Source organism: Monodon monoceros, unplaced genomic scaffold (genome assembly GCF_005190385.1).
Source record: "Monodon monoceros isolate NGI ecotype Baffin Bay Population unplaced genomic scaffold, NGI_Narwhal_1 Super_Scaffold_1, whole genome shotgun sequence".
In the NCBI taxonomy this organism is placed as follows: Eukaryota; Metazoa; Chordata; class Mammalia; order Artiodactyla; family Monodontidae; genus Monodon; species Monodon monoceros.
In genome coordinates, this window is record NW_021703765.1 from 60947868 (window position 1) to 60973917 (window position 26050).

The 26050-nt window shown below is 51.1% G+C and overlaps 1 protein-coding gene across 1 annotated transcript in view; it reads left to right on the forward strand.

Annotated features, from left to right (window-relative positions):
• Positions 1-26050, forward strand: part of DGCR2 (DiGeorge syndrome critical region gene 2) — a 68565-nt gene extending 42515 nt beyond the window's left edge. Inside the window, exons 3-10 of the mRNA XM_029222845.1 lie at positions 5281-5406; positions 6125-6335; positions 8088-8164; positions 9520-9696; positions 17741-17944; positions 23210-23362; positions 24072-24308; positions 25576-26050. Of these exons, the coding sequence (XP_029078678.1) occupies positions 5281-5406; positions 6125-6335; positions 8088-8164; positions 9520-9696; positions 17741-17944; positions 23210-23362; positions 24072-24308; positions 25576-25832 (1442 nt within the window). The 3' untranslated portion in view covers positions 25833-26050. The remainder of the gene's footprint in view (positions 1-5280; positions 5407-6124; positions 6336-8087; positions 8165-9519; positions 9697-17740; positions 17945-23209; positions 23363-24071; positions 24309-25575) is intronic.

Genomic DNA, 26050 nt, shown 5'->3' on the forward strand with positions numbered 1-26050 from the left:
GGGCATAACCAGGCATCTTAGGACATGTGGTCACCTTCTCTACGTTATCACTTGTCCTTCTGTTTTCCAGTTGTTGTTTTTTTTAAATAAATTTATTTATTTATTTTTGGCTGTGTTGGGTCTTCATGGCTGCGTGCAGGCTTCCTCTAGTTGCAGGGAGCAGGGTCTACTCTTCAATGTGGTGTGCGGGCTTCTCATTGCGGTGGCTTCTCTTGTTGTGGAGCACGGGATCTAGAGTGCAGGCTCGGTAGTTGTGGCACACGGGCTTTTAGTTGCTCCGCGGCATGTGGGATCTTCTCGGATCAGGGCTCGAACCCATATCCCCTGCATTGGCAGGCGGATTCTTAACGACTGCGCCACCAGGGAAGTCCTGTTTTCCAGTTTTTAGAACTTTGTCATTCTCTTAACTGTTCTGTTTGTCCTAGTGACTGCCTTTTTAAAAATCCTGTTACTGGACTTCCCTGGCAGTCCAGTGCTTAAGACTCAGTGCTTCCACTGCAGGGGCATGGGTTTGATCCCTGGTTGGGGAAGTTCTACATGCCGCACAGGGGGGCCAAAAATAATAATAATAAAATAAAATCCCATTACTGTTGTTTTAATGGGTTTCAGAGAACAAGTTGTGTTTGTTCAATCTGATATCTTTAACAAGAAGCTTCAAAAATGTTATTAATCTGGGATTTTTATACCCAGAGAAGTCAATGATATATGAGGATAAAATAAAGAAATTGTAGATATGAATAGACTCATAAATGTTGCTATACCCTTTCTTAGAAAGATGTGATCTTGTAAAAGGAGAGGGTTAAGCAAGAAAGAAGATGACCTGGGGTCCAGGAAACAGGGTCCCAGTGCAGGAGGGTAGCAAAGTGGACCCGAGGATCACAGCCAAGCCCCAGCCCAGAGAGCGGCCCATTCAGCCTGGAGCTGGAGGGTAGGCAGGGATTCCAGGAAACAAAGTGGAGCCGGGTGGCTGTGACACAGTGTTCTGAGTGTTTAAAATTTTTACTGTTTGCCTTTGTTATCTGCTGTAGTAGCTGAAAAAATCAGTGGTTGATATACAGAAAGCTAAGAAAAATTTAAAACCGATGCAAATATTAACTCCAGGAAAAAAGAAAGTTGTTAGAGGATCGAAATAACCTTAGTATGCTATTTGGTTCACAAGTGAAGAATACTTACATTATTACATTATTCTACTGACTTTAGTTTTGAAATTGATGCTACTCTGTTGGGAAGGTAAGAGTGTATGTGAGCTAATAATAAGCCTGTACCTGCCTGACCTTAAGTCAGTGGGTAACACTTAAAATTGAGACCACTAGAAATAGCAAGGTAAACCTATTATTCGGAAATATAGACATAACAGAAGAAATGAGTAAAAATAAGTAATTCTTTTTAAACTACCAGAAGAAGTAAGAAAAAATAATTTAAAAACTATCTGAAGAATTTTCTGTGGGAAATGGGATTAGGAGCAGGGGGCGGGGGGAGGGGAGGCAGGATTTCTATTTCATCCTGTGATGTACATACCTAAGAATTGAGAAGACCTTGAGGGAGGAGCCCCACTCAGGTCAGTCTGCTTCTGCCACAGCACTCCTGGCATCTGAGAGCCGTGGCCACAGGTGGAGTGTGCCTGGGACTGGTGGCTTCAGCTCCTGTCCCAGGCAGTAGCAGAAGGTAAAATGTCCCTTCTGTGAACTTGTGCCCTGAGACATTCATGGACCTATAGGAGCCGCAGGAGGGAGGCAGATTTTGAACTTGAAACTTATAGGACTGTGTTTTTGCAGTTAATCTCTGTGTACCGCATATACTGTCCACATGGGTATAAAATGGGAAGACAGGGTGCTCATGTTGGCATGTCCCTGATGGAACAGAGACAGAGATGGTGGTCCCTGGGACTCCCCCAAACCATCAACCTTTAGCCCAGTGAGATCCCCCTGAGTGACATGACTGGCCCCAGCTGTGGGGAAAGAGAATCAGTTTAAAGAACGTGTTCAGCGTAACGGAAATGCTATTAGTAACTGTATTTCCTGGCTCTCTGGTTTTAGAAATCCTGCGTTGGTTAGCAAGTATTGGTTAACTTAGAGACATTTGATTTTTGACCATGATTCTAAACCTGTTTGGTGTGAAATAGGACAGTGACATGTGTCCCGACAGCTCAGAGCACTGAAGAGGCTCCAGTCTGTCCTGCCCTCTCCCTCATTCGGAGACGTTACAGGCTCACCTGGACAAGTTTTAAGTTTCTGGAAACACAAATTAGAATCACTCACATTTTGTCCTTTATTTGCACATCATCTTCTTTTCCGGCCACTTGCTGTTGGGAGCAGCAAGCAGGACACTGCCTGCCCTGACTACTGACTCAGATTCCCCGTTGGACTCGAGGCCTCCAGCTCTTGTTGCCCTGATCTCCAAGGGCACACGAGGGTCCTGAGGCGGGACACTTCTGCTCTGAAGCAGGTCTGTCACGGCCTTGCCTGCCTCCCCATCTCAGACATTCCCTCTTCCTCAGATTTTCAGTAGCGTTTCAGCCGGGTCTCCTCCTTGGGCTCCCATTCTGAAGTCCGGGGACGGACATCTGAAGAGAGAGGAGCACTCCTTCGGAGACGTCAGGGCTGGACTCAGGTTGGGTTCCAGGCTTGGACTCATCCCCGTCCCCAACAGAGGGAGTGAGAGTGAGACCTCCCACTAAGGGGTCAGGGCCACCTGCTGCCGGGTGCCTGGGACAGTGCCTAGAGCTGCTCTGGGGCGTCTGCACCCTGAAACCCGCACTCTGGGGCTGGCCGCACACCCTCCAGCTGGCCGCCGCGCTGTCTGTGGGGCTCAGAGAAAACTCCTTATTGTCAGAGGTGGTCCTAAGAGTGCTGTAAGACTGCTGATCCAGTGAACTCTGCCTTCCCCAGCCACCCTCACCTCTTGCTTCCGGCCCCCAGGACACTCAGGGGGCCTGTGTCTGTTGGTGGGTTTCGGTGGCAGCATGTAATGGACGCTGAATAATGAGTGATGAGGGGATGGATGTGGGCGTTTGGATATGAAGGAAAATGGAGTAGAGAGGAAGGCTCAGAATTGCTGCCTGAACCACAGAGAAGCCTGCTCATCACAGAGCAGCGTCCTCCACCGCCACCAGGCTTTCTGGTTACTTTACTGTGCTGTTTCACCTGCCCCTCCACCCCCTCCCCAGGCTGCAGATGGCTTCACTGCGGGCCGCATCCTGGCCACCTGGTGTTCGGTGCCCCCGGCAGAACCGGTCCTTTTCTTTCTCCCCCCTCTGCCCTAGATTCCTCGTCCCTCTGTGAGCAGTTTGACCGGTTGTATACCAGGTGCCCAGGTGCTGTGCTTGGTCTGGGGAAGAGGCCAAGACCAAGTGGAACCACAGGTCTTGCTCGTTTGAGCAGGCAGAAGGGAGGTGTGAAGAGCAGGCAGAAGGGAGGTGTGAAGTGCAGGCGTAGCGAAATATGCTTCAGCTACACCCAAGCTGGTCTTCAAGCTTGTTGCAGGCATGCCTGGTTTTGGCCTTTGCCCAGGCTGCGCCCTCTGCCTGGGAGGGCTCTGCTCCCCTCCCTCCTTATCCCTCAGTCCAGTGGGGATCTGCCCACTCCTCTGCCTGGCGCCCTGGAGGGACAGAGGCAGGGGCTTTGCATTGTCTCCTCCGGGGAGCGGGAAGTGGTGGTTCCCAGACGTGTGCACGAGGCACCCCAGTCCCAGAGAGCTGAAGCCGTCCCACCCCAGGGCAGTGTTTGAAGAGGGCAGCTTCTCCTCTAGGTCTTTGCCTGGGGTCCAACTTATCTCAGGCACTGGGAACACATTTTATGTGTTAGAGTGATTGGCAAGCTGATCCCATCACCTGCCTGGGAAGGGACTATGGAAACTCCGAGGAAATACTCTGCTGAGTAGTTAGTGGAAGAGGGACAAAGCTGCTAGGGTCTCAGAAGGATGCACATGTGCTTCTTCTACAAAAATTAGAAAATGCAGGCAGCTCCAGCTTGGAACCTTAGGAGTTGTGGTAATTAAAGAAATCGATTCACAGATGCTGAGCAGCCATTGAAAGTGATCTTCACTCAAGAATATGGAAAGCTGTTTATAGTCTTCAGCTTGCAAAGCAAATCATAAAATAGTGCTTGACGTGATCCCAATAGTTTTAAGGATTTGTGTAGAAAGGAGAGATTGGAAGGGCAGCAACCTCTAGAATAGTACAGTTTATCTGTTTCATCTTTTCAAACTTTTGTATTTCTCAAATATTTTACATTGAATATGTGTTATTTTATAATGGGAAAAAATAAAGATGATTTATTAAATAAAAACAGTGTCAGGGAATTCCCTGGCGGTCTCCTTTCACTGCCAGGGCCCAGTTCGATCCCTGCTGGGGAATTAAGGTCCTCTGCCCCTGCCCGCAGGTGGGAGAGGTGGGGACCGCCCGTTGCCACGCCACGCCCCCACCACGCCCATCGCCCCACCTTGGCATGCGCCACGCCCCTCCTGGGCCACACTGCACCCACCCCCCACCCCCCCACCCCCGCCTGGCCTGAGGTTGTTGAGCCAGCTGCAGGCAGGTGTCTGTTGTGTCTGCGAAGTCGTGCAGACCAAGTTCATCGCCTGTGCTGACCCTGTACCGGTATCCTCCACCAGGCGCCCCCCAGCAGGCAGAGCGCAGAGGCCCCTCGGAAACATAGCCCCTGGCTCTCTCCTGCCTTGGGTAAATCTCCTCACTTCTCTGGGTCTCCTCTCTCAGACCTGCGAATTACTCTTGGACCACCACACATAAAGCTAGCATTCTTCCTCACCCTGAGCTTTCTGGTCACACTTTAACCATGCTCCAGGCCTGCTGCACACGAGGGCCCGTGCCAGGTGCCCTGACCCTGGCCTTGAGGCTGAGAGAGGGGCAAGCAGACAGAGAGGGCCACACACAGCTAAGAGGGGAGGCTCCAGGTCAGTGGGGGAGCAGCCTGGGCTCTGCAGAGAACCCCCTGGGGCCAGGGATGCAGGAGGGCGTTAAGCAGGAGTGGCTGACCCTGTGATGTGCCCACAGTAGCCTGTTAGAAAATGCAACTGAGAGTCCCCGTTTCGTAGTCATAATGAAAAATGAAGACTGCCCAGGCGTAATTTCAGCAAGAAGCTCATGTAACCCATTTGGCATGAACGGCACGTTTTAGAGTTCTAAAGAAAACCGGAATGGATGGAATCTGTGCTTCCTCCTCCCTGCCCTCCCAACCCCCCCACCATCTGACTGTACCGGGGTTCACTTTGGCGTCTGGCCCTCATGAGCAGTGTTGACAGCCACTCTCTTTCTGCTTTCAGAAGTGATTGGGGAGGCGCATCCTTACCATGGGAAGGAGGCTGTGGAACCGAGGCCGGGGCGGGCTCGAGGCGGCGACCCCACACACTTCCATGCCATGAATGTGGCGCAGCCCGTCCGCTTCAGCAGTAAGTTGCAGACCTGCCCTGTTCATGAACAAAGGCTCACCCCCCACGTGGTCCCTGGCTCTCCCATGCCACTTGGCTGTGCCGGGGTGTCCGCCTAAAATAGCCCTTCAGGGCCTCCTTTGATGGGTGAAGCTGCACAATGACCTGCCCAAAGCCACCCAGCCCGAGTGAGGAAGCCATGACCTGAACCCAGGCTCTGGAACCAGGCTGCTTTTTTTTTAAGAGATGGTTATTACCTTTGGGGGCTGAACTGTACCCACCCTTTTGTAGGTGGAGAAGCAGGCTCTCCCTCCATTTAAAAATTTTTTAAAATAACTAGTTATTTAATGAACTCTCTACAATATTAGGAGTTTAAAAGAGCAGAATAAATTTAAGGAAAATTGAAGGGCAGAAAAACCACAGCTGAAACCCCCTTCTGAGTAGACATGCTTAGGTGTGGTGATGTAGTGGGAATGCTCACACTGCCAGCCTGAGGAGTTCTACCGGCTCATCAGCCACTTTACTCAGCGAACTCAGCGGCTGGTCTTGACTGCCCAGCGGCTACAGCCTCATACAACTGGGAGGCTCATGGTCTTGGAGGCAGAGCTCCCCTGTTGAGCCTCAGCTTCCCCCTTCTTGGGTGGTTTCTGAGCTGCTTAGATGCAGCATATACAATTGCATTTTGGAGTGAGGATGCTAACTTGGGGGACAACTCCCCGCCGTCCTTCATGTTTCCTAGGGAAGTGCCCGACAGGGTGGCACCACTACGAGGGCACGGCCAGCTGCTACCGAGTCTACCTGAGCGGGGAGAACTACTGGGATGCCGCACAGACCTGCCAGCGCGTGAACGGGTCCCTCGCCACCTTCTCCACTGACCAGGAGCTGCGCTTCGTCCTGACCCAGGAATGGGACCAGCCCGAGCGGAGCTTCGCGTGGCAGGACCAGCACAAGTGAGTCCGGGGTGGGGTCCGGGGCCTGTGGGGTGCCAAGGCCTGCCTAGCATGATGGCCTCCAGGACGTGGCCTCTGGCAGCCCGCAGCAGCCCCGCCCCCTGGAAGCAAATGGAGATGGGGGTTTAGGGTAGGTGTTGCGACGGGGCAGGGTCTCTCAGAGGGGCAGGGATGGGCTGCCACCTTGTGTCACCTTGGGCCAGTCCTTTTCGTTGGTCCCCCTGTGTGGGTTCTGCTGCAACTGCAGGGCGTCTGGGCCTGTGTCAGGAGGGGCTGCTCCACGTGGGGCTTCGTAGGCCTGGTTCGCAGGCCATGCAGGTAGGTGGGGTGATCCTTCTGAGAAAGTGGGCTCTGCCAGGCCCATGCTCAGTGCCTTCCATGGGCCCACTCGTTCAGTCCCCAAGACACCACAGGGCCCAGGGTGGTGACCAGGGCACGTATTAACTGGGGCGTGCCAGGTTCCAACCCAGGCAGTCTGGCTCCGGACCTGGCCTAGACCCCCAGGCTCCACAGCATCAGAGAGCAAGTGTGGAAACTGGCCAACTGCCGGCCTCTCCCAGGCCCAGCATTCAGGGGGCTTTGTTCTGGGGTCAGATGTGTGCTGAGGACCCCTTCCACACTGCTGGGGCCAGCAGTGGATCACAGGGTCACCATACTGCCGGTGCTCCCTCCGCACGATGGCAAAGGCTGCCACAGTGCCATAGGAACGCAGTGACCATGGCAGGTAGAGGCTCCACCGTTATGCCCTGTGAGCTTGGCAAATCACCAAAGTGAGAAAGATAACTCCCAGCTCGCTGGGTGGTTGAGTCCTTGGAAAAGGGAGGGGTGGGAATGTGCCCTCAGGATGGGCACATGCATGGTGGGGGCTGGAGGCGCAGAGTGGCACCCACGGCAGCTGGGGACCCACTGATGGACATCTCCAGAGCTGGGAGGCTGCGCTCGGGAGCACCTGCTGGGTGGGAGGCTCCAAGGGAGGCAGTGTGTGCTCATAGGGGTTGTCTTTTATTGAGGTGTAATTCATATGCCCTAAAACTCACCCCTCAGAGCATACTACTCTTTGGTTTTAGTGTATTCACAGGTTTGTGTCCACCAAGAACTAGGTTGATTTTACTTAGAATGTAAAAGCTTTATTGGTTCAGCTAATAAGAAGAGTCTTGGCAGGAGTCACCCGAGATAAAAACTTTTTCTGACTAGTGAGTTTATTATTTAGAATTTTAATGCATTTTATTAAAACTAAGTATCAAAACTTTCAAAAATCATTAATGCCTTTGAAGCTCAATATTTTAAAGGTCAATGTAACTATTAAAAATGCACACATTCAGGGACTTCCCTGGTGGCACAGTGGTTAAGAAGCCACCTACCAATGCAGGGGACACAGGTTCGAGCCCTGGTCCGGGAAGATCCCACATGCCGTGAAGCAGCTAAGCCCATGTGCCACAACTACTTGAGCCTGTGCTCTAGAGTCTGTGAGCCACAACTGCTGAGCCCCCGTGCCACGACTACTGAAGCCCTCGCACCTAGAGCCCGTGCTCTGCAACAAGAGAAGCCACCACAACGAGAAGCCTGCGCACTGGAATGAAGAGTAGCCCCTGCTCTCTGCAACTACGGAAAGCCTGCACACAGCAATGAAGACCCAATGCAGCCAAAAATAAATAAATAAATAAGTTTTTTTTTTTTAAAAAAAAACATGCACACAGTGGTGCCTGCTTCCCCCTGTCCCACTGAGGTCTCCTGCGATCTGTTTTCCTGCAGGTTGTGGGTCGGCTACCAGTACGTCATCACTGGCCGGAACCGCTCCTTAGAAGGTCACTGGGAGGTGGCATTCAAAGGTAAGTCTTCCTGGTCCTTCAGAAGAGTTGTTGGGCTTGAACCTGGGGGGTGTCATCCTGACAAGGGCGACTATTGCCAAGCTCTCCACTCCAACCTTCTCCCACCCGGTGCCCGGTGCGGGGCTGTGTGGAGGATTGGACCCCAGACCCGGGGAGGCTGTGATGGCCCAGCCCCCGTCAGGCCCTTCCGCCAGACCCAGGTGGGGCTTGGCCTCCTCCGGAACCTGTGGTGGCTTCTGCCTTGGCCATTTCTAGACTGTCCACCCTCGTTTCAAAGTCCACAACTTTAATTGGAGCATAAAAATGAGCAGAGTGAGCAGGCCAGAGAGGGAGGGACAGGCTTCCTAGAACAGGGAAGGTCAGAGTTAGGGTCCAAAACATCCTGGAACCGTTAGGCAGGTGGAATTAAAATAGATTATGTGAGTGTGAGCATGCATGTGTGAGCGTACATGTGTGTTGCTTTAACTACCGAGGTGACGTCAGGAGCCATGTGAGCAGCTGCGTTCCCACCCGCCCGTGGTCACCCCTCCTGTCCCATTGCCCGGGTGCTGGCAGGTTCCTCCACCTGCCACCCGAGCCACATGCCTTGCCCTGTCCCTCCTTGGGCCTCTCCTGTTAGGCTGCTCCTTGGGCCTCTGGATTGAGCTTGGGGCCAGTTCCTTTTCCCAAACACATCCCAGTCCTGCTGTTGATGTGTCTCTGAGGACAAGTGAGGGCTGGTGAGCCTGGGGATCCCGGGCAGCTTGCTCTGTCACCTCCCTGTGGAAAGTGAAGGGACGTTGCACTCGGGCAGAGCTCACCTGTCTCCCAGCCTGGGGGACCTTGTGGCAGGTGGGCGGCCGTGTCTCCACACAGACCGGTCAGGGCCCCGGGCAGTGGCTTCCCCCCGAGCAGCCCCCCGCTCAGTCCTCAAAGGTCCTGCTGGAGCATCCCTGACCTGTACTTCTGGAGTGTGAGTGCCTGTTCCTATTTCCCGGTGGAGTAGTTGCTTCGGAAATGGCCATTAGGTTTCCAGGCTCAAGAGTCATAGCATGCCTGCAGAGGATCATTCTAGTAGGTTCTCACCTGCCCTAATCCCAGCTCTTGGGGTGAATCCCTAACCCCAGTAGAGGGTGCCAGCCTTTAGGACAGTGCGGATACTCCTGGGCACACTTGTGGTCCTGACACTGTGGTCGAAGAGAGTCCACAGCTTCTCACTGGCTGAGTCCCTCTGAGGAGGAAGGAGCGTCTTTCTCCTTCCTGTGGGCACTGCCGTCCTTGCAGGGCCTCTGACGTTGTAGTAACGTTTCTAAGCGTGCCTGCCTCCCTGCTCCCTGGCCTGCTGCCATCATGCTGTGATGCTGTCTGTCCCGCAGGCTCCTCAGAGGTGCTTCTGCCCCCGGACCCCATCTTCGCGGCGGCCACGTCAGAGGGTGACGGTGTGTTCTGCGCGCAGCTGCAATGCTTCCACTTCCCCACGCTCCGCCACCACGACCTGCATAGCTGGCATGCTGAGAGCTGCCACGACAAGTCCTCATTTCTGTGTAAAAGAAGTAAGCGCACATCTGACGCAGGCGGGCGTCCCGTTTGGCCCTGTAGGCTGGGCCCCAGTGTCATCCCTGAGCCCTCATCTCCCCCCAGGACAGAGGCCCTGCCCACCCCGTGTCGTTAGGAGTCGGGATGAGGGTGGTGACCAGAGGACCTGCCACATCTCGTGGTGTCCTGGAGCCTCGGACTCTCTTAGTCACCTCCCGCTGCTCTCCGCGGGTCTTCCAGAGGCCTTCACTCTGCTTCTCTGTCAGCCCCATCTGGGCCGCTGCCCTCCAGCCTGTGGTGTCAGGTCTGTTCTGGGCCCTCTGCCAGCCCGCTCGCCCACATTCCACATTGAGGTTCTTCCAGCCTCAGGGCCATGCTGTGATTGTGCAGCCCGAGGGCAGGGCTCCCTCATCTGTCCCCTCTGGGGACCATCCCTGCCTTCGCTGCTGATTTGTCGTGGGTCAGGGTTTCACAGGGGCCAGAGCCTGGTTTTGGACTTGGCCGTTGGTCAGTCCTTGCATGGGCACCATCTCATCACATTTATAGGAGCTTTGTGACAAGTCCTCCCAGTTGGTGGGCTCCTCTTCTGTCCTCAGCCATCGTGTTGCCTGTTCTGGGCCTTTTCCTCTTCTGTATGAATTTGGGGATCAGTTTTCTGAACTCCCTTATTAGTTGTCTATTAGAGAATAGACTTTCTCTTTAGACATTTTTGTGTTTTCTTTCAAATCTTTTTTCTCTTTTTAAAACTTCTTTACTTTTTTTTCCTGGTGTTTCTTTTCTTGCAGCTTCACTTAGAAGTGGTAATAGTGAGCATTCTTATCTTCCCAACCCAAAAGGGATGGCTTTTAGTGTTTCAGCATTAAATGTAAGATTTTCTCTAGGACTTAGAAAACCAGATACCTTTATGAGGCTAAGGAAGTACCCGTCTAGTCCTTGTTTGCTGGGAATTTTTACATTACAAAAATGTATTGATTTTTATATTAATGCTTTTTCTGCATTTATTGGGAGTGTGTGGTGTTTCTTCTTTACTGTTTTACATTACTGCTTTGTTTATATTACGTGATTTTCTCATTTACTCTTTCACATTAATAGATTTTCTCATTTTGAACTGTCCTCCTGGTTTTTGTATGTTTATTGCCAGCTTTGGTTTGCTGATATTTTATTTAGGATTTTTGAAACTGCTTTAAGAAGTGAGCTTAGCCTGTTACTATCATTCCTTTTCCACGTGCTCCTTGAATAGTTTTTGTTATCACATTTATATTAGGTTTATGAAATGAGCTGGGAAGCATTCTCTTTTACTAGCCTCTAAGTCAGTTTGTACTAGTTGGTTATAATCTTGACCTTGTTTGATAGACCAACCTTATAGGAGCATCTGGGCCCAGGGGCTAGGGAACTTTCTAACTTGTTACTTAGATATCATTCCACACTTAGGGAAAAGTTACTAGAATGATACAAGGAACTTCCTGTCATACGCCTTCTACACAGAATCACCAGTTATTTATATTGTGCCACATTTGCTTTATCATTCTCTTTTTGACTATTTTTCCTAAATCTTTTGAGAGTAAATTAGAGATACTGTTCCCTTGAGGCCTAAATACTCAGTGCGTATTTCCAAGAACAACAGCATGTTCTTATATAACCACAGCACAATTATCCAAACAGGGACGTTTGATCTAGATGCAATACTGCACAATAAATACTACACAACAAACACCGCACAACAATCTGCAATTTATTACTCTGGTGTTCTCAGTTGTTTCAATAACGTGCTTTACGGGTTTTCTTTTTCTTGGCCCAGGATCCAGTTCAGAATCATGCATTGCACTTAGTTGTGGTGTCTCTTTAATTTCCTTTTGGTCTTTCTGTTTGAGTAATTTCTATAGACCTGTCTTCAAGTTTACTAATTCTTTCCTTGGCTGTGTTGAGTCTACTTGTGAACCCACTGATGGCTTTCTTCATCTCTTTTTTTTTTAACATTTCATTTCTAGCATTTCTGTTTGATTCTTACGGTTTCTCTCTTTGCTGAATTTCCCATCTTGTATGTTGTCAACTTTTCCACTAGAGGTTTTCGCATATTAATCCTACTTGTGTTAAATTTTCTGTGTGTTACTTCCTTCTTCTGTGTCATATCCTTGATGATCGTGTTGTCTCCGGAGTTTGGTATTTCCTTCTGGTTTGTCGTGTGCCTTGTCATATTTTGTTGAAAATCAGCGCCTTGTATAGGACAGTGGAGGGGAGTCCAGTCATTTTGGTGCCTGGAAATAGGCTGGCCTTTCTTCTGTGTGCCTTGGGTATAGTGGGTGGAGGGGTCTGTCTCAGCAGGAGTCAGGCTGGGCTGTGGCTACCTTTATGCATCTTGTTTGCTACAGGGCTCTTCTTAGTGTCTGTTCCAGCCTCTGCTTTAGGTTTTCCCTTTGGGCCCCTCTTCAGGGCATCTGTCCTCAAGGCCTCCCAGCGGCATGGGCTCCTCAAGTGCTTCCCCACCTCCAGCTGGGGTTGTGGAGCCAGCAAGGGGCTTTTCAGCGGTGCCCTGATGGCTCCAGGTGTGCTCGGATTGGATGTGGTTGGTGTGGGAAGCTGGAGTGGGCTGGCTAGAAGCCAGCCCTTCCCTAACCACTTACAACCACTAACACTTCTAAAGTTTTTTCATTTCAATAGTGTTGTATAAATTGAGCCATATTGCTATGCATCCTTTTGGGATTGGCTCTCTGCCCAGCACAGTTCCAAGTTGTTACACGTGTGTCTTGTCAGTACTTTGTTCCTTTTTATTGCTGAGTAGCATTTAACCAGTCACTCACCTGTTGAAGGACAACTGAGCCGATTCCAGTTTTTGACTGTTACTGTTAAAGCTGCCATAAACATGTGCACACAGGTTTTTCTGTGAATGTAAGTTTTCCCTTCTCTGGGATAAATGCACAGGATCGCAGTTGCTGGGTTGTATGGTAGTTGCATGTTTCATTGTTTATGAAGCTAGTGAACTTTTTCAGAGTGTTTACATTCTCACCAGCCATGTAAGAGTGACCCAGTTTTCTCCACATCGTGGCCAGCACTTGTGATTTTCACTATTTTTAATTTTTAGCCATTCTGATAGGTATGTAGTACTATCTCATGGTTTTAGTTTGCATTTCCCTGAGGCTAATGATGTTAAACCTTTCCGTGTGCTTATTTGTATATTTTCTTTGGTGAAATATCTGTCCATGTCATTTGTCCATTTTCTAGTTGGATTGTTTGGGTTTTCTACTGTTGAGTTTTCAGAGTTCTTTATGTATTGTAGGTTCTAGTTCTTTGGCAGATGAGTTTTTTACAGGTATTTTTTCCTATTCTGTAGCTTGTCTTCATCCTCTTCACATGGGCTTTAACAGAACAAAGGTTTTTAGTTTTGCTGAAGTCCAGTTTAACAATTCTTCCTTCTATGGGTCACTCTTTTGGTGTCAGGTCTGAAAACTCTTTGCCTAGCCTTACATTCTGAAGAGTTTACCCTGTGTTGTGTTCTAAAAGTTTTATAGTTTGTATTTTACATTTGAGTCTATAATCCATTTTGAGTTAATTTTTTAATAAGCTGTGAGAATTAGGTCAAGCTTCACTTTTTTGCTGTGGATGTCCAGCTGCTCCGGCACTGTTTGTTGAAAAGCTGTCTTGCCTTCATTGCATTTTGTGCCGTTGTCAAAACTTAGTCAAGCATGTTTGTGTGGGTATATTTCTGGGTTCTCTATTCTGTTCCATTGAACCTTCTGCATTACCACACTGTTTTGATTACTGTAGCTGTATAATCAGTGTTGAAATCAGGAAGTGGTTCCTCCTACCTTATTCTTCTAGGTCAGGATGGTTTTAGCTGTTCTAGAGCCTGTGTCTTTTCTACCTAAATTTTAGAATAAGCTTATCTGTCTGTAAAAACCTTGCTGGGATTTAGATAAGAAGTGCATTAAACTTATATAGGTCAATCTGAGGAGATGTACATCTTTACAATGTTGAATCTTCCAATGCACGAACATGGTATGTCTCTCCATTTACTTAGATATTCTTTTATTTCTTTCGTGAGCATTATGTATTTTTCAGCAAACAGATCCTCTTCATGTGTAAGTATATATCTAAGTAATTCATTTTCTTTGGAGCAGTTGTAAATGTATGTGTTTTAAATTTTGGCTTATATATGTTTATTGTTAGTGTAAAGAAATGTAATGGGTTTTTGTACATTGATCTTGTATTCTGTGACTTTGCTGAAGTCACTTATTCTAGGAAGTTTTTTGGTAGATTGCTTGGGAGTTTCTATATATACAATCATGTTATCTGCAAATAGAGATAGTTTTATTTCTTCCTTCTAAATCTCTATGTCTTTTACTTGTTTATCTTGCCTTACTGCAATGCCTAAAACTCCCAGCACTGTGTTGAATAAGAATGATGAGAACAGGTATCCTGATCTTATGGGCTATGTATTCACTCCTTTTACCATTAAGTATCATATCAGCTATAGGTATTTTGGGCAGGTATTTTTTACCAAGTTGAAGTTTCCCTTTATTCCTAACTTGCTAAGAGTTTTTATAAATATTAGATTTTGTCAAATGCTTTTTCTGCGTCATTTTTTATGAACATATGGTATTTCTTCCTTAGCTTATCAAGATGGTGGAGTACATTGATTTTTTAATTTTTAAATTTTTATAAATTTATTTTATTATTTTTGGCTGCGTTGGGTCTTTGTTGCTTTGCGCGGGCTTTCTCTAGTTGCAGCAAGCAGGGGCTACTCTTCATCGTGGTGTGCGGGTTTCTCATTGCGGTGACTCCTCTTTGCAGTGGCTTCTCTTGTTGCGGAGCATGGGCTCTAGGTGTGCGGGCTTCAGTAGTTGTGGCTCACGGATTGTAGAGCACAGGCTCAGTAGTTGTGGCACACGGGCTTAGTTGCTCCACAGCATGTGGGATCTTCCCAGACCAGGGATCGAACCCGGTGTCCCCTACATTGGCAGGCGGATGGATTCTTAACTACTGCGCCACCAGGGGAGCCCTGGGGAGAGCTTTTTAATTATGAATTCAATTTATTTAATGGTTATAGGACTATCAAGATTGTCTTATTTCCTCTTCAGTGAGTTTTTGGTAGTTTGTGGTTTTCAAATAATTGAGCCATTTCTTCCCTAAGCTTTTGGATTCATGAGCATTGTGAAATAAAAACAGTTACACAGGCTGTCCTTTTGACGTGTCTGCATCATTCTTTGAGCATTTCCAAGTTCATCTTGTGCTCTCTGGAATCATCCTTGGAGGACCTGAGCACTAGTTAAAGCTCATTGCTTTTATGCCCTTTCAATGGGCAGAGCTAAGACGTGTGTGTGTGTGCACGTGCGTGTGTGTGTGTGTGTATACATGTGCGATTTTTAATACTGATTTAGTTCCTTTAATGGCTATAGGCGTATTCACATCTCCTAGTTTTCTTGAGTCAGTTTTGGTAAGTCATGTGTATCTAGGGCATTGCCCATGTAATCTAATCTAAATAATAGCTTATGATTTTTTTGAAGCATTTGTATGTCTGTCATTGTGCTCTCCTTTTGTTTCCTGATATCATTTACGTACTCTTCCTTTTTTCTTGATCAGTCTCACTGGAGGTTTGCCTCTTTGATTCATCTTTATGAACTCCTGGCCACAGGGTTTTTATACATCTGGTAGCTCAGGCTTGTTGGTGCTCTTGCTCAGATCTTTTTTGGCTGCATGATACATCAGTTTTTGAAAGAGACATGTTATAATCTCTCACTATGGATGTTGATTCATCCATTTTTCCTTGATACTCTCTAATTTTAGCTTTATCTTTCTTGAGATCGTGTTGTTAGGGACATAAGCCATTATAATTATTATATCTTCCTGGTGAGTTGAACCTTTCAATCATTAATCGAACCTTTTTTACCCATAGTAGTTTTTGTTTGTTTTACTTAAAGTCTCCTTCTTTTCCAGTGGTAGCTGTAAAATGGTGTTCCCCTGACCCCTCCTCAGGCTTGATTAATTTGCTATAACAGCTCACAGAACTCAAGAAACCTGTCTACCCACTAGATTACTGATTTATTGTGATGAGGAGACACATAAGGCGAGGTCCCCAATGAAGGAGCTCTGTTCTTGGGGAGCTTGGTGCCCAGCACAGCGGCCTGCAGAATGGTCTGGTTCCGTGTCATGGAAGCTTTCCAAAAAGGCCAAAAAGCTGTCCTTTTGGGTTTTTATGGAGGCTTCATTACATAGGCATGATTGATTAAATCGGCCATTGGTGATTGATTCAACCTCCACCCGCCCCTACCCACCCCTTCCCCAGAAATCAAGGGATGGGAACCAAAAGTTCCAACCCTCTGATCACAGGGTTGGTCCTCCTGGCAACCAGTTTCCAAAAGTCACTTCATCACAGAACAAAAGACTCCTGTATCACTCTCTGCACTTAAGAAATTCCAAGCATTTGTGAGCCAGGAACTGTGGGCGAAGACCAAATGTATATGAGAAGTGTATGTTGGTCATCTGAATGACCAAATATATGTTTCTTCTAAATCACACTGTCACATACTTCTGTGAAACTCCGTTCTCTTTTCCTCTCTGCAGCATGAGTACTGTATACATTAGATCTCTTAGTGTTAAAAACCCAACACTACGCAGTTGTAATTGCTTTACCATCTGCAGCCGTTTCCTTTGCCCAGTGCAACTTTGCTTCCACACACCTCTTTCACTGTCACTGGCACATACATTCCAGGTATATTACCTTTCCGTATGTTATGGGCCCAGCACTACACTACAGATATATTATTTTATACAACTGCCTTTTAATTAAGTTGAGAGAATAAAGGAGGAAAAATACGCAGTTGTACTGTCTTATAATTACATAATTGCCTTTTCTAGTGCTTTTTGGCTTTTTGTATGGATTCGGATTACTCTCTGAAGGTCACCTGCTTTTTGCTGCAGAGCTTCCTTTGGTGTTTCTTATCCTGGGAGTCAGAAAGCACAAGTTCTCTCAGGTTTTGTTTACCCGGGACAGTCTTCATTTTTGAAAGACAGCTTTGCTGGATGGAGAACTCTTGGTTGACAGCTTTTCCTTTGAGCACTTAGAATTCATTATTCCACCGCCTTCTGGCCTCTTGGCAGGAAATCTTACTGGGGTTCACAATAAGTATTGTGTCATTTTTTCTTGCTCTTTTTAAGGTTCCCGTCCTCTCTGACTTCCTGCTTTCTCCCTGTGCCATGTCTGTTCTTTGTGTTTATCCTACTTGAAGTCCGTTGAGCTTCCTAGATGTGCAGGATTTTGCTTTGCAGCGAATGTGGGCGTTTTTGTCCGTTGTGTCTCCACATGGTTTTCCTGCATCTCCAAGGGCTCTGCTCACTTTCTTCATCCTTCCTCCCTCTGTTTGAGCAGGAACACTTTTATGTAAGTTTCTTGCCCTGCACACTCCTGATCACGTGGGTTACACAGATTTGACTCCAGTCAAGTGTGGCACAGACCCGAGGTGTGGCGTCTTCTGTGAGTTTTCCTAGATATCCCTACCCCACTGAGAGACCAGAACATCTCCTCCTTATGTCCCTGAGGAGAACCACACCCCTGCCTCAGCCGTCATGCCCAGCATTGGGCGTGTCTCCTACCCGCTTCAGGGCCTGCGCCTTCACCCCCTCTTGTCTCACACCAGCAGTTCTTCCTCCTCTGGTCCCAGTCGGCTTTGCGCGAATTCACTGTGTGTCTCAGTTCCAGTGGACCGTCTCCCAAGGCTCATTTGAGATACATTCTGATGCTAAAAGGGCTGATACTCGTGACACCTGCATTTTATAATGGAGGGAATCTCACATGTAATGCGCTTAGGCACTTGAAAGCAAGAGCTTCTCCCCGGGCTCTCTGTCCCTGCTGTCTGCTCGTGGCCAGGTATGCTGAGCAACGTGTTGTCCTGACAGTGTGCCAGGCGGTCTCTCAGCCCCTCCCTGTGACCACGGGCAGACCCACCACCCTGGAAGGGGGTGCTTCAGGTCCATCTTGCCAACTTCTCTGCTGTCATGTTGGCCCAGGCCCGGGTGGGGAGTCAGGGCTCCTCTGGCTGGTGACCCACATATCTCTTCCTATTGCAGGTCAGACATGTGTCGACATCAAGGACAACGTTGTGGATGAAGGGTTCTACTTCACCCCCAAAGGGGACGATCCGTGCCTGAGCTGCACCTGTCACAGAGGGGAGCCCGAGATGTGCGTAGCTGCCCTGTGCGAGCGGCCCCAGGGCTGCCAGCAGTACCGCAAGGACCCTAAGGAGTGCTGCAAGTTCATGTGCCTGGACCCAGGTGAGATGGCGAGCTCGGCCTTGCGTGGGGCTGCGTGTTCACATGGCAGCTATGACCAAGGGCTGTAGGCCTGTCTTCTCTCCTGGTTACACTCAGAACTGGCTTCCGTCGTGGTCCCCATTGGAGCTCTTCCTGTTTCTGAGTGTGGTGATGTGGAAGGTGATGACAGTTTCTGTTGCTTGCCATTATCAGTCTTTACTGTTAGAATCTTTAAGAAAAAGATTAAATATTACCCACAGTTTTGACATAAAACTCCTCCCCACTCGGTGGTGACTCACGGTGGACGCCAGGGGCCATGTGGTCTCTGGGTGACCCTCCTCCTTCCACTTTTGATAAAAGAGCAGCGGGTGGGACTGTCCTTTCAGCCCTTAGCACAGCAACTCACGCACCTGATTGCTCTCCACGCCAGAGCAGCTGGCATCTCCCTGTGAATTCACGACCTCAAGAGAAATGTAAATCAGAAGCATGAATTTCAATGTGAGCGACATGGGCTTGTGGGCCCCACAGCAGACGGCTTGGGCAGGACCTATGGAGGGAAGCTGGAGCCACATGTGAGGGCCACACACCGAGAGCCGTCCTGCTCCCCAGGGCCATCAGGGCAAGCCAGACAGCGTCAGGCTGGCTGAGGCTCGGCGGGCCGGGTGCTTTGGCGTGTATCCCAAACCTGTATGGCTGGCTGTGGTGCATGCAGAGGCCATGTTTGCGAGGAGCCAGCAGGGGACATGGAGCTGGGGTGCGCTCAGGCCTCCCCATCCCACAGGGTAGATGGTACCCGCTACTGAAGGGCACATGCCTGCAGATGTCTGACAAGCCAGTTGGGTGCCTGCCAGGTCTCCTGCGCCCCAGCCACATCACTCCAGCCTCCAGCTTACTCACCTTCCATGGGAGTCAAATGCTGGCTTTCACAAGTCTCTTCACCAGGATTCCTGGTTCCATTTCTCAGGAGTTGACTTCTGCTGCCTTGACTCTCTGTCCAGACTCTGTAAGAATGACCAAACATATACAAGCATGACTCATCTGTGGGCATGCATGGCCCGTGGAGCCCACCCAGCTCTGAGGACTTCTCAGCAGACCACAGCCTTCAGGGCATCTGGGCAGGATCAGAGCTGCCACAGGCCTCTCTCCAGTGCAGCCAGAATAGCCCAGTCAAGGCCTCACCCTGCCCCACACTGTGGCCTTGCTTCTACAGCCTTCTGACTGCCTCCCAGGCCAAGCATCCTCTTCTGGCAACTGCCCACACTGCACCAAGGAAAGAGACACCAGGAAAATATCTCCTTCAACAAGGCTAGGACGTCTGCTCTCACCACCATGTTCGGGGTTGTATGGGAGGTCAAGGGCAATGTCAGAAAAGGCATCCAGACCAGAAGGGAAGAAATGAAATCATTTCTTGTTGTAGATGATGTGATTGTCTGCGTAGAAAATCCTAGAGGATCTACAAGAATGTTGCTAGAATTAATAAATGTGTTTAGTTTAGCAAGGTCTCCAGATACAAGGTCAATATGCAAAAATCCATTATGTTTATATATACTACCTGTAAAAAGTTGGAAATTGAAATTTTTAAGAAAAGTACCATTTATAGTAGCACCAAAAACCATGAAATACTTAGGTACAAATCTTACAAAATATGCACACCGTCTGTATGCTACAAATCGTTAAGACACTGATGAAAGAAATCAAGGGCATAAATAAAATGAAAGGTTCATGGATCAGAAGACTCAATATCACTAAGAGGTTAATTCTCCCCAAATTATCTATAGATTCTATACAGTACCAACCAAAATTCCAGCAGGGTTTTTTTATAGACATTAACAAGTTGATTCTAAAATTTATGTGGAAAGGCAAAGGAATTAGAATAGCCAAACCGGTTTTTAAAAAGAACAAAGTTGGAGGATTCATGGCACCAGATATAAAACTTACTATATAGTCATAGTAATCAAAACAGTGTGATTTTTTAGCACAAGAATAGACACATAGATCAGTGGAACAGAATAGAGAGTCTAGAAATAGTCTACACTTATGTGGTCAACTGCTGTTTAACAGAGGTACAAAGACAATTCAATGAAGAAAGGATAGTCTTTCAACAAATGGAGCTGGAACAATTGGACATCCATAAGCAAAATAAAAAATTAACCTTACACTACACTTCTTGCAAAATGGTCATACACTTATGTAAAACTTTAAATTATAAAATTTCTAGAAGAAAACATATGTTCTTTTATTTTATTTTTAATTTTGGGATATAGTTGATTTACAGTGTTTTAGTTTCAGGTGTACAGCGAAGTGAATCAGTTAGACATATACATATATCCACTCTTTTTTTAGATTCTTTTCCCATATAGGCCATTACAGAGTATTGAGTAGAGTTCCCTGTGCTACACAGTAGTGTCTGATTAGTTATCTATTTTATATATAGAGTAGTGTGTGTATGTCAATCCCAATCTCCCAATTTATCCCTCCCCCCCAACATATGTTCTTTTAAAATTAAGTCTTTTAAAAGAAAACAGGAGAAAAATCTTTGTAACCTTGGGATATGCAACATTTTTAGATCAAAAGCATGGTCCACAAAAGAAACATTGATAAATTAGACTTCATCAAAATTGAAAACTTCTGCTCGTTGAAAGACCCTTAAAGAATTGAAAAGATAAACCACCAACAGAGAAACACAGATCGGACACAGGTCTTGTATTCAGAGTATATAAAGAACTCTCAAAACTCAATAATAAGAGAACAAACCACCCTGTTAAAAAATGGGCAGAGGCTCTAAAATGACACTTGACCAGAGCAGATGCACGAAGTCAGCCAAGCACCTGAAAAGATGTTCAACGGTCATTCAGCTCATTCAGGAAACAAATCGACGCTGAGCAACGGCCTCTCCTTCCGTCCTGTGCTGGTGCCCGGGCTTGGGGCCGAGAGGTGTGAGGTGCTGGCCGTGCACCAGCCGGTAGCAGAGCCTGCATCAGGGACCAGGCACCCGCCTCCCGGTTCCTGCTGAGCTTCGGCTCCACCTGCTTCCTCCACAGAGACTGGATGCTGTCGTTGGCACCGAGCCCAGTGGGGCGCCAAGCTCCTTGTGGTGGCCTGGGGAGGCCTGGGCAGGCTTAGGCATCAGACCAACGGTCAGGCCAGCGGCCTCCGGGGCCCCTTCCATTCAGCAGTGTCTGCTGCAGCATTATGTGTCTTCTGTCGGGGCCCAGGGCTGGCCAGGGACCTGCAGCCTGGACCACAGCAGGCAGCCCCGCCTGGCACTGTCCGGGCCCCATGGAGGGACCTGCCATGTTGAGGGCCCCCGGGGGCCCCTGGCTGGCCTCTGCCCCCTGGGACAGTACTCTTTTCTTCATGTCTGACTGCTGGTACCTCTTCTTGGTGAGTACCGTGGATGACGGTCCGGGGACCTTGGCCGTGTCCTTGGGCTTATTTTAGGACTGAGCAGGAATTAGTCATTGCAGAGGCCTGCTGCTTTAGTTACCCCCTGACCCTGGGGTCTCTGAGCTGGCCGCCAATTAACAGCAGCCCCGTGGGCTGACAGACCTCCTCCTGGACAGGGATGAAATGTTCCCTTGAGACCGGCATCAGAACAGCAGCTAATTAATGAGAGGATGTTTCCTTTCACACACTTACTCCAGTGTTGTCAGCAGTAAATGCAGCTTTGGGGAAAGCTTTCTGGCCCCATGGGAGAAGGGCCAGTATGAGCCTGGCCATCCAACTGGCACCTGTGTTGGCTGTGAAGTGTCTCCTCAGGGCTGGCAGTTGGGGACTTGCTCATGTGGCTGTTGCAGAAGTGGGAGTGGACACAGAGACTCCCATGGCTCAGGTTACTCCTGCCCAGTGAAGCTCCCTGGCCTCCACGCTGCGTCTGGAGGCAGGTGTTCCCAGATCCCCCTGGTTCCGATTCTGTGACTCGGCGGAAGTGGCAACCTCACGCAGGCGAGAGCCCTGGGAATGCCTGACACCGTTCTCTCCCTCTCTGCCTTGCACCAGCACCTCTCCTAGCAGCGCCCAACAAGCCTGGTGTGTGCCAGGCAGGGCAGGTCAGACCCTGAGCTAGTGGCCAGTGGGATGTTGAGTTGCATCCCCGGCCTCTGCCCACCAGGTGCCAGAAGTGCCTCCCCCGCCTGCTGTTGGGGACCGCCAAAGGTATCACCAGAAGCTGCCAGTGTCCCCGGGGCTGCAGAGTCACCCTGGTGAGGCCCCTGGACATGTGCGGTCAGAGGCACAGGGCCCTTAGCAGAGCACCCTGCAGCTGCAGCCTCCACAAGCAGAGGACTTTGGGACGCTTGGCTGGTGGGGCGGGGTTGGTGCTTACCACGGAGCTGCTGCCCAGGCCCTAGGCCCCCACCGCTTCTGCCCCAAGACATCTGGGTGCAGGCCGGACTCTGGCCCCCCGAGGAAGCTGCTGCGGGACCCTGGGCTTCCACCACGGAGCTGGCCCAGAGCAGGCCCTGCCCAGCCTTACTCGGGCGGGCGCTATGACCCGATGGGGAGAGGAGCGTGAGTTGGCGGCGGGGTTCCCGTGTGAACACTTTCTCCCTGGGTGACCCCTCTCCATCCTGCGAGACTGTGAGTGTGCAGTTGAGTCCCTGGCGGTGGCCCCCAGGCTCCCCACCCACAGAGAGGGTGGGCAGGAGGGTGGGCGTGGGGAGGTCAGGAATCAGAATAGTCAATGCGTGTATGTTTAACTGAATCACTGTGCTGTACACCTGAAACTAACACAACATTGTTAATCAACTGTACTCCAATATAAAATAAAAAGGTAAAAAAAAAGAATCAGAACAGACATTGACAGGGCTGAGGGTAGACAGGGGCTGTAAACAGAGACTCTGGGGTCCAGGGGAAGCTGCACCTGCATCCTCTCCGGATCACCTGTGGGGTCCAGGTGACCCCAGCCTCCACATGTGAGCACTGCTGGGTGCAGGGGAGGGGCAGAGAGCTCTGGGCCCCCTGTAGGACTGAAGCCAAGCTCTGAACTCAGGCCACTGACACAGCCCTGCTGACCTCAGCTCCCCTGCATCAGGGAGGACCTGGGTGCTGCGGCCGGATGCACAGTCCTGCTCAGCACCCCGTCCAGCCCCGAGTGGCTTCCGGGGCTCAACCCCAGCAATGGGGGCGAGTGGGGAATGGGGTAGCGACAGAGCCTTCAGGAGGGGCTGAGGCCGGGCTGCGGCATCCCAGTGGCTGTGTGCGGGGCCTGGCACTAGGAGGGGTCAGGAGGTACACTGCCTGGGGGGCCAACCCCCCTCCTGAGAGCAGCTCTCCCCGTCCGCACAGACGGCAGCAGCCTGCTGGACTCCATGGCCAGCGGGATGCGTCTGATTGTGAGCTGCGTGTCCTCCTTCCTCATCCTGTCACTGCTGCTCTTCATGGTCCATCGGCTGCGCCAGAGGCGCCGGGAGCGCATTGAGTCCCTGATTGGAGCAAACCGTGAGTGCCCAGCCCTGCCGCCCACAGTGGCTCGGCGGCGGTCCCAGGACAGGGAGGAGGAAGACAGGGCTGCCCGGCAGCTGTGCCCTGCCTGCTCCTGCTCCCACTCCCAGGCTGAGCCACACGAGTGTGGTGGGAGGGGCGCCGGCCCTGGCCCCCCAGGGTGTGTGGGCACCTGCCGGGGCAGCCTGCCCGCTAAAGACGTTGGACACCCATGACTGGTGGCAGCTTAGGGAGCATGGTCCACCCTCCTCAGCCCACGTTCTCTGCCACAGCTTGTGCCTGCGTAGAGTTTCTGAGATTCCCCCTCGTCTCAGTGAGCAAGCCAGGAGGCTTCCTAGTCCCTGTGGGGAGGGGGGCTGAGGATCATGGTGACAAGGGACCACAGCTGCTGTGTTAGGGCCCCAGGGCCTCCGAGGGCACACGTGTCAGGTCTGAAGGCCCCGCATCACGGTGAGCCCTCCTGGAGATGGAGCTGCAGGGTGGGCAGCATGCCGAGGCCGTCGCGGGTCACGCCCAGATGCGCTGAGAGCCCGGGTTCTGCGGGCCGGAGCTGGTGGGTGGGTGGGTGGGGCTCCCAGTGTGGATGGCAGGTAGCAGCCGGGTACAGGCGTGTGACTGTCGGAGTGCGGGGTGCCCTGGGCCTGGACGTGGCAGGTCCAGCCCAGGAGTGATGGCTCCGGGCTTGTTTCTCTCTCCGACCGCCCAGTGCACCACTTCAACCTCGGCCGAAGGATCCCTGGCTTTGATTATGGCCCAGATGGGTTCGGCACAGGCCTCACACCGCTGCACCTCTCCGACGATGGGGAAGGCGGTACTTTCCATTTCCATGACCCTCCGCCTCCCTACACTGCGTACAAGTACCCGGACATCGACCAACCCGATGACCCGCCGCCACCGTACGAGGCCTCCATCAACCCAGACAGCATGTTCTACGACCCTGCAGGTGACCCCCAGGGCAAGGGAGCCATGGGTCACAACCAGCTGGCATGCGGGCCAAGGCCCTGTGGCCCCCCAACTTCTGCCCGGCCTTCTGCTTTTGCTTTGGTTTTCCCTTTAAGATGGTCCCACCGTCTGGGGTGGGCACACTCTTCCCAGGGTCGCAGATGGCCACTGGCAGTGGTCTCCCTGCCCCTGCCTCCCTCCCGGGAACTCCTGTTAGTGAGCACCCCTTGGGGCCCCCTCAGCAGGGCCCTGTGGGGAGTGGGGTGCCCGGACGCTGGGCTGTCAGGCATGGGGCACATGTGGTGAGCTGAGGAGACAGCCCCTCGGCATGCCCTCCTGTCCAGCGGCCACTTGAGTCTGTTGTTCATCTGATACTATGGAAAATCATTCCTCACAGGTGAAGCAGAAAGAACAGCAGGTGTCCTGCCCATGGCCTGACCTGTCCCTGTCCCTGGTGTGCACGCAGGTGTCCCATCCCGATTCCCTGTGTGTTACACACACATGCACACGTAACACAGCAGGCTGGGCTTTGCAAGGCTGGCACTGCTGTGTTCTTGGTCTTTTACTGTCAGTTAGTCCCGTCCTTTGTGGTCTGCACCGGCAGGAAAGCCTTGGATTTGACCTCTGTCCTTGAGACACTGATTGTCACAATATGCTGTCCAGGGGGCCAGGGTGGGTAGGAGGACGGATGCTTCTGGGAGTGCGAGTCCCAGATGCCTCCGTAGACCAGGCTGCAGGGGAGCAAATGCTCCCCGGGGCAGGATGGCAGGACTGCTGGGCTGGGGGTGTCGGCCAGGGGAGCGGCGGTGCTGGGTCCCTGAGCCCCGAGCTTTCAGAGAGCACCTGCAGGAATAAGGAGGGGCTGCCACCAGGTCTCCCTCAGACCAGGGTGTTCTGCAGACCCCCAGACAATTGGCCGGGCTGCCTGCTCTGGTCCATCTCCCGCACTTGCCCCCGTGTTCCAGCCCATGTCTAATGCATGTGAGCCCTGCCTGGACCCCCAGAGTCTGAGAGGGTTTCCCCCTCCCCTCCCTTTGATCTGCTGACTCAGTCAAAGCGTGTCCCCTACGCACACATCATGCTTTGCTCATGGCTGTACCCCTGCTCCAGCCCCACACAGCCCACTTGCATGGCGAAGGTGCGGGGTGAGCACGGTGGAGCCCCGTGGGGCACGCTTTCGCCTGCCCGGCGGTGTTGGTGGGAGCAGGCAAGCAGGAGGAGCTACCCCGAGCCAGGACCCCCCCGCTGACCTCCATCTCCTCCCACAGATGATGACGCCTTTGAGCCAGCGGAGGCCGCCCAGCTGGCCACTGGGGACGGTGGTGGTGAGGGTGCAGCGCCCCGGCGCCTGGAGCAGCCCCTGCCCACCCCCAGGGCCTCTCTGGCCGAACTGGAAGACTCAGCCGACAGCAGCAGTGTCCTCCTCGTGCCCCCTGACCCCGCCCAGAGTGGCAGTGCCCTGGCCACAGAGGCGCTGCCGGGGGGCGGCCGCCACAGCCGAAGTTCCCTCAATACTGTGGTGTAGAGGACGGCGGGCCCGAGGTCCAAATGGGCAGGGGAGCACCTGTTTGCCGTCGAGAAAAACGCTGATCCCCTTGGGAGACTTGAGGGGCCCCTGAGTGAGCCTGGACCCAGCTGCACAGCCACACCCCTGACGGCGGGCACACAGACACCACGCCAGCCCCCAGGGTGCCAGCACCTGCCCGAGGGTCTTTGGGGGCTTCAAACACACGCGTAGCTTTG